Below are 8,491 nucleotides of genomic sequence, written 5' to 3'. Positions count from 1 at the left end.
ACACACACACACACACACACACACACACACACACACACACATATATATATCTCCAGAGATAATATTTTTCAGAAATGAAGGAAAAAGCAAGACACTTTCAGATGAGAGCGAACTAAGAGAATTTGTTGCCAGTAGACCTAGCCTAAGAGAATAGCTATAGGAAGTTCTCTTAACTAAGAAATTATAAAGGAAGAAATCTGGGAACCTGAGGAAGAAAAAACATGGTAACCAAAAATATTAGTAAACAAAATAGACTTTTCTTCTCTTATTGAGTTTTCTATGTTATGTTTGATGGTTGAAGCAAAACTTATAATACTGTCCAATGATTCTAAATATATATAGAAAAAACTGTTTTATTTATTTTTTGTAGACATGGGCTCCCACTGTATTGACCAGGTTGGTCTTAAACTCTGGCCTCAAGTGATTCTACCACCTTGGCCTTCCAAAGTGCTAGGATTACAGGCATGAGCCACTGCACCCAGCCTACGTAGACAAGATACACTGTCTGATTCTTTCCCCTGTGTCAAGACAAGTATATTATAAATAAAGGATGGTAGAGGGAGGTAAGGTTTCTGTGCTTCACTGAAACTCATAAATGATGACACAAGTAGAATGTGGTAAGTTATGGATATGTAATACCTAGAGCAACCACTGAAAACATTACACAAAAGATATACTGAGGAACATTATAGATAAACCAAAATGGAATTCTAAACAATGTTCAAGTAAACCACAGTAAGACAGGAAAAAGAAAGCAGAGAAATGAAAAACAGGGAACAAACAGAAAACAAGGAAATGACCAGCCGTACATCCTAACATATGAATAACTACATTACTTGTAAATAGTCAGACAACAATTAAAGACAGAGATTGGGAGAGTGGATTAAAACACATGACTGAAGTATATGCTGTCTTTAAGAATCTCAAGTCAAATATGATTTAGGTAGGTTGAAAGTAAAAGAATAGAAAAAGATATATGGAAATATTAAAAGAAAGAAGGAATGACTATATTAGTGTCAGATAAAGTAGACATCTGAGCAAAAATTGCCAGAGAGAACCATTCTATTATAAAAGTGTCAAATTACCAGGAAGACATAGCAATCTTAAATGTATATGTACCAAAGAACAGAGTTTCAAAATATGTGGGGAAAAAAAAACTTAAACTGAAAGGAGAAATATTAACAGATGACCAGGAGAAATGAATGGATATGTTCATACAAAGACTGCACAGGAATGTTCATAGCAACTTTATTCACAGTAACCCCAAACTGGAAACAACCCGACTTGCCACCAGTAGGCAAATGGAAAACAAAAATTTTGACATATTTATAAAATGGAACACTGCTCAATAAAAAAGAAATGAAATAGTGATACATAAAACATGAATCACTGAATCATTATGCTGCTTAAAAGAAGCAGACACAAAAGAATGTATACTGTATGGTTTTGGTTATATCTGATTTTTGGAATATGCAACCAAATCTATATTGACAAAAGCAGATCATATTTTGCTTGGACCCAGGTATAAAGAGAGGGCTGAATTGCAAGGGTCATGAGGAATCTTTTGCGGGAAATGGAAATGTCCTGTGTCTTGTTTGTGGTGCTGGTGGTTTCACAGGTAAATACACCTATCAAAATGTGATGAAGTATATACCTTAAATGCATGCAGTTTATTGTATGTAAATTATAACTCAATATAGGCGATTTTTTAAAAACCTGAAAGTTTAGTTACAAACATACTGCAAGTTCAGGAAGCCAGGCACTGTCATATGCTGCTGGTGAAAGCATGAGCTGGTCAATCCATGCAGTGCAGCTTCGTATTATCTATCAAAATTACAAATGGATGTCCCCTTTGACTCAGCCATTTCACCTTCCAGAATTTAGCCTCTTTCCACATTTGTTAAATGATGTTCTTATAAGATCACCAATTGTAGCATTGTTTGTAATAGCAACTAAATGCCCACCAGTAAGAAAATGGTTACATAAATTCTGGTAACGTCTGTGTAATAAAATGCTGAAGCAGATGTGGCAAAGACTGAGGGAGCTCTTTTAGTATTGACACAGAAAGTCTCTCAAGACACTTTAAATGACCAAAGCAAGGGACCTGACAGTGTGTCGTATGCTGAAAAGGGAATAGGAAAGAGTGTATATGTTCAAGTTTGCTTATTTGCATACAAAGTGTCTGGAAGAATACATAAGAAATTGCAAATAGTGGTTATCTTCTAGGGGGAATGGGAGCTGGGAAGTGGAAGAAAAGGGGATGAGGGAACAAGACACTCTTCACTATGTACTTAGAATTTTTGATTTTTAAGCTATGTGAATATAATCAAAAGTAAGTAAATAGAAATTTTAAACTAAAGACAGTCTTAGATTTCTTGTGAAGAAAACTGTGGAAAAATAATCAGACTACACAAAAGATTTCTAAATTGTGAGATGGCAGAAGTTCTCCATGGGACAAGATGCATTCATATTAAGTTTGGATTCAGTCATCTTTTGTTTTACTTCTTTTAAAATTAATGTTTCTAATAGTACTTGTGTTTCTTGGAATTAGTGGGTAAATTATTAAGTAGTGATCACCATATGCTTTATATTAAAGAAAAAAAGAGCAATGGTCACATTTCTCCATCCATCCTTTGCAGTATGCACCAAAGTCTCCTTCAGTGGATGCTGGACCAGTTTGTCTAGTATGTCTCAGTGGGGCCTAACATCTATATTTTTCTAAGGTTCTACATTTGGTTTGCTAAATGATGCTAGGAAAGGATCATCATTTATCACTGGTGCCTTGATTATAAAGCTGGTTATAGCTGAGTCAGATGTGGTGTGTGATGTCAAAGTAGAAGGATGGTTTCACAACATAAGTTCTGTTTGAAATCTTACCTGTTTTTTAATGTGAAACATTTTTCCCTGGCAGCCCTACTTTAGATTCCCCTTAGATGTGAGTAGAGTAACTTTAACAGTATTCCAAATTCAGGTCCAGGGCTGCCTCCAATTAGGAAGATAGAACATACTGCTTTGGGATATTCATGCCAAAAGTGTCTAAAATACTGCCTAACAGTATGGCTTTTTTCAGCTAAAAAAATCATACCATGACAGAGAAAAAAGTTTAAAATGTACTTGGAATGTTTAGAACTAGGGTAAGACATTTTCCTTGATTTTTAGATAATATGAAAAAGGATGAGGAAATATGGAAGCAGTCATTGCAATTTTTAATTTCCATTCTTTTTTCTTTTAGTTGGCTTTTGAAACAATGAGTGTTATATCTGTGGTCACTAACTGTGCTCTGATTGGAATGTCACCACAAGTGAATGCAATCTTTCCAGAGTCAAAAGCAGACCTCATTTTGATTGTAGTGGCAGTGGAGGTAAGTAAAGATTTAAACTTCTTTTAAGCAGCATCCATATCACGTTTCTCTATTCCAAAGCAGTGCTGTCTTGGGCTGTCCATGACTGACAATTGAGCAATATGGATTTACTGGTAAGAAAGCAAAAATGGTTCAAGTAATAGAAGACATGAGGATTCAGGCTTTGTATTTATGGTTATTGCCCAAGTATGAAAAACTGTCACCCTAATGCAAACAGGAAGTGACATTTCCACTATTGTGCTGGTCTGCCCAGTGCTAAGTAGGTAAATCCTATTTGAGGGTCAGGTGCCATGGCTCATGTCTGTAATCCCAGCACCCAGGCCAAGGCAGAAGGATGACATGAGGCCAGGAGTTCAAGACCTGGGCAACATCATAAGACCCTGTCTTCACAAAAAATTTAAAAATTACCTGGTGTAATTTGGTACCTGATGTGTTGGTTCATTCTTGTAGTCCTAGCTATTTGGGAGGCTGAGGCAGGAGGATCGATTGAGCCCTAGAGTTCAAAGTTATAGTGAGCTTTGATGGCACCACTGCACTCCAGCCTGGTCAACAGAGCGAGACACTGTCCCTTAAAAAAAAAAAAATCCTATTCAAAATCAAATTCTATACATTTAATATGTATTTTTAGTCTATTTTAGAGAAAAGACAGTTCTACTTTCTTAAGCAAATAAATCCTAAGAAATGCTTTTTGATAATGACTTAAGTCTCACTTGCTACAGGTGTGAAATTCATTGTGAAACACTCTCAAACTTCAAAATGTAATTGGTAGGATGATACATAATTTCACATGCAAAGCACAAGTAGGCTGTCTGTGCTCTTTTTAGGTTTTTCTTTTATCATGTTTCAGAATATGGATCACTGTAACATCTTGGAAATTAAGCACTAACCAAATGTAAATGGAATAATTTGTAGGAATTTTTTTTTGTTGCTTGTAATTATAGTTGTCAAGAATATTGTGACCACCTTTCATTTTTAGATATTTTAAAAACAGAACAGTTATGGAACTCTATAAAAGCAGAACTTAGGAGGATCCTGAATGGTGTTTCATATACTTAAGGCTTTGGGCTCAGGGCTGACCAGAGGAAAGGAAATCATGAACTTGCACATTTCCTGTGTTGGCTAAAGAAATATATTCTGCTTTGCTCTTTTTTGCTCTTATTGTATTTGGTAGGAATCTGTGTTCATGATAGATACTATATGTGGAATATGCATTTTGGAGAATGATTTTAGACAGCAGTGAGTGGGAGGGAAAAGAGAATGGCCCTGACAGATACAAGTAGGTCTATTTTGAATTTTGTAGGTTGAATAGAATTTTGGAGAGCTATTTGCAAGGCTGATTTATGACCTGTGGAAGTGAGAAAACAAAACAGAGTTACCTTTGACAGGGAGAGACCAGCTGGCTGGGCTTGTAGTGCGCCTTCCTGATTTAGAATATGGCACTTAACTTCACAGATCTAAAAATTTGTCTTTGCCAGTACACTCAGAGTTAATTAAAGGCTTTTGGGACTGACTGAGACTTAAAACTCATGAAACTTACAAGGGATTGATCAGAAATCCAGGTGGTTAATTTACAATAAAAAGATACTTTACCAATACCATAACAGTGGATGTTCAAGTGAAGGTGGATTGGTTATTAGAAGATTTCTTGGTAAATTTAGAACAAGAGCAGTAGTAGTGTAATATCCTGAAAGATGTAGAAAACCTGAAAACCATCCCTGCTTCCATACAGAGCAGAGCTCTCTCATGAGCCAGCTCTTGGTGTCCATCGCTAGCTTCTGAGCAATGCTGGATGAGCTCATTATAGTCCACGTCTTGATTTTTGCCCTCACTTTCTCTAGATTCCTGGCTGACTCAGTATATTACCATTGATTAGCCTACTGTTTTCTTTTGTGTTTAGAGATACCTTAATCACATATTGAGGGCCTGGTTCTTCTTACTTAATTCGGGAGACTTACTGGCCTATAATACTGTTCTGCAGGTGGCTAGTCTTACGTGTTACAGGATGGTTTTGCTAGTCTAATCCTCATGGATTCACTTAATCTGCACATTCTAGGGATACTTGGCTGTTACTCTCTAGGTTCTAACCATTATGCCTTCTCTTATTTATTTATTTATTGTCTCTTCACATTGTGTAAAAACAGCTGTTTTAATTGTCATTATCTAAACTGGCAAAGTAAGAAGCATCAAGGAAGGCTTGGAAGAAGCCAGGAAGCATCAAGGAAGGCTCCCTCCAGGTTTTAGGGGGATCCTATTCCTGCCAACATCTTGATTTTGGACTTCTAACCTCCAGACTATGAGACAATACAGTCCTGCTGTTTTAAGCCATCTATAATAGTTTGTGATAATTTTGTTCTGGCAACCCTGAGAAACAAATGCAGTTTCTTTTCTGTTCTAATAACTTTTGTTAGCTGATTTTTAAAGGGTCAGTCTGCTAGCAACAAATTCTCGTAATTTTTTTCTTCATCTGAAAACTTTTTTTCTCTTTCATTCTTAAGTATAGTTTTGCCGGACATAGAATTCATGGATGATAATCTTTTTCTTTCAGGACATGAAAAACATTTTGCTACTTCCTTCTAGTCTCCATGGTTTTGGATGAGAAATATATCATTCCAATTGGTGTTTGCCTGCAGTTAATGGGTCCTTTTTTCTCTGGCTGCTTTCAAGATTTTTTTCCCCTGTATCTTTAATTTTTGAAAGTTTAATCATAATGGGTCTTAGTGTAGCTTCTTGGGGGTTTATTCCGTTTGGGGCATGCTCAGCTTCTTAGATCTGTGAGTTTTTGTCTTTAACCAAATTAAGGAACTTTATAGCTATTATTTCTTCAAGTACTCTTTCTGCCCCACTCTCTCTCTTCTCCTGGGATTTTGATATGAATCTTGGGTCTTTTGTATTTTCCCACAGGTCCCTAAGGCTCTGTTCAATTTTTGTCAGCCTGTTTTCTGTTATTCACATTAGGTGAATTCTGTTGATGTATTATTTTCAAGTTCACTGTTTCAACATCTTCTGTATGTCCACACTACTCTTGAGCCCTTATGCTGAGGTGGTTTTTTAAAAAAATTTCTATCACTGCATTTTTCAGTTCTATAATTTTCATTTGGTTGTTTTTATAAGTTGTATTTCTTTTGCATGTGGATGTCCAGTTTTCCCAGTACTATTTGTTGAAAAGATTGTCTTTTCCCTAATGAGTGGTCTTGGCACCCTTGTTGAAAATCATTTGACTGTGTATGCAAAGTTTGCAAATTCATTTGACTGTATATGCCGAGTTTATTTCTGGGCTCTTGATTCCATTGGTCAGTGTTTCTGTTTTTATGCCAGTGCCATACTCTTGATTTCCATGGCTTTGTAGTATGTTTTGAAATCAGGCGGTGTGAGACTACTAACTTTGTTTTTCTTTTTCAAGATTGTTTTGGCTGTTTCAGTGTGTATTTGTGTCAATGTGCTTGCAGTAAGCTATGGCTATTTATTTTATGATATTTTAAAATGTTAACTATTGATCAGAAGTTGGATTATATTGGCACAGATGGGTGCTCTCTTTCTGCCACAGTGTGTATTTGAAGATTTGTTTTGTTTATACCTTATTGACTTTCACACATTTGAGAGGGCCCTAGCTTTGGTTTCTCAATAGAAAATTTTGTGTGTCAGGACAAAACCAAGCTCAAGCTATTTGAAATAGCCAAAAAATTAGAAATTTACCAATTTTATTCTAGTGTTGCTGAGACCCTAGCTGAATGCCATCTGGTCTTGTAATGAATCCAAAAAGTATAACATTTACAAATAGAATAGAAAATACAAATTTTTGGTTTGCTACCATTAAGTTTGTAAAATTGTGTTGAAATTCTGATTCTGAATTTTACAAGGTAACTATGTGAGGTGATAGATAATTAGATTAATTTTGCTAATTATTTCACAGGATATACATATTTCAAAATATGTTGTGTAACTTAAATATGTTCAATTTTTATTTGTCAGTTATACCTCTGTAATGGTGGAAAAAAAGAGTGTTACAGAATGTTCATCAAAACTATCAGTGGGGCCAGACACGGTGGCTCATGTCTGTAATCTCAGCACTTTGGGAGGCTGAGGTGGGCAGATTACCTGAGGTCAGGAGTTTGAGGCCAGCCTGGTCAATATGATGAAACACCATCTCTACTAAAAATACAAAAATTAGCCAGGTGTGATGGTGCGTGCCTGTAATCCCAGCTACTCAGGAGGCTGAGGCAGGGGAATCACTTGAACCCAGGAGGCAGAGGCTGTGGTAAGCTGAGATTGTGCCATTGGGCTCCAGCCTGGGTGACAGAGCAAGACTCTGTCTAAAAAAAAAGAAAAACCATCATTGGGTCCATTAACTTGTTTCTGTTTATAAGATTTTTCTCTTTTATCTGAAAATCTTTTCAAATAAGGAAATTAAATCTTAAAATTAACTTTAAAATAGAATTTTTTACTGGAGTCTACATAATGTTCTTATTGATTTAAAAAAGTTTTGCTAGTAGCATATTAAATTAGCAGCATACTATACTTTCATATGTTTATTCATGGTCCCTATAAGAGCAGAAATTTTACTAACTCAAAAAATGCCATAATCTATAAATATATAAAAATTCTCATAAATTTTTAACGTCTTGATGGAAAAAGCAATTTAAGATGCTTTTTTCCTCCAAATTAATTAACCAAATAAATATCCAGATACATTTACATGATTAGAATTTGTTAACAGAACAAACACGACTTGGAAAATGTAACAGTTTTATAAAGTTGATGTTGAGTGTTAATGTTCTCAAAATTTAAAATTGGATGAATTGATAGTTTCTATTGCTTTCTGGATCACATTTCCAAAGCCAGTTCACTTTATTTTTTTTTTATACTTAAGTATACCATATTTATTTATAACTTTGTATACATTGTTTATTTTAAGAAATAAACTTATAAGGACAGAAACAATGTTGTCTCAAAATAAAAGATCTCGAATATCTGTACCTTGATATTTAAAGGCAGTAAGTAAGAAAAACTAATTTTCCTAAAAAATGAAAACTGTTTTCTTACTTTAAATTTCAGTAAATGCAATGCAATAAATAAAATGATTTTAAGAAAATGTGAAATTTAGGAAAATTTTATAACGTTTTTTCTATTTGA

The 8,491-nt window shown here is 35.0% G+C and overlaps 1 protein-coding gene across 5 annotated transcripts in view; it reads left to right on the top strand.

The window, feature by feature from the left end:
- ANO10 (anoctamin 10) overlaps window positions 1-8,491 on the top strand; it is a 262,801-nt gene that overhangs the window by 61,627 nt on the left and 192,683 nt on the right. For all 5 annotated transcript variants that reach the window (XM_011950982.1, XM_011950978.1, XM_011950981.1 and 2 more), the window contains one exon: window positions 3,233-3,361. In XM_011950982.1, coding sequence (XP_011806372.1) covers window positions 3,233-3,361 — 129 coding nt within the window. The remainder of the gene's footprint in view (window positions 1-3,232; window positions 3,362-8,491) is intronic.

Source organism: Colobus angolensis, unplaced genomic scaffold (genome assembly GCF_000951035.1).
Source record: "Colobus angolensis palliatus isolate OR3802 unplaced genomic scaffold, Cang.pa_1.0 Scaffold311, whole genome shotgun sequence".
Taxonomy (NCBI): Eukaryota; Metazoa; Chordata; class Mammalia; order Primates; family Cercopithecidae; genus Colobus; species Colobus angolensis.
The sequence above is the reverse complement of the archived record's forward strand: the minus strand, read 5'-3'. Positions and strand labels throughout refer to the sequence as shown.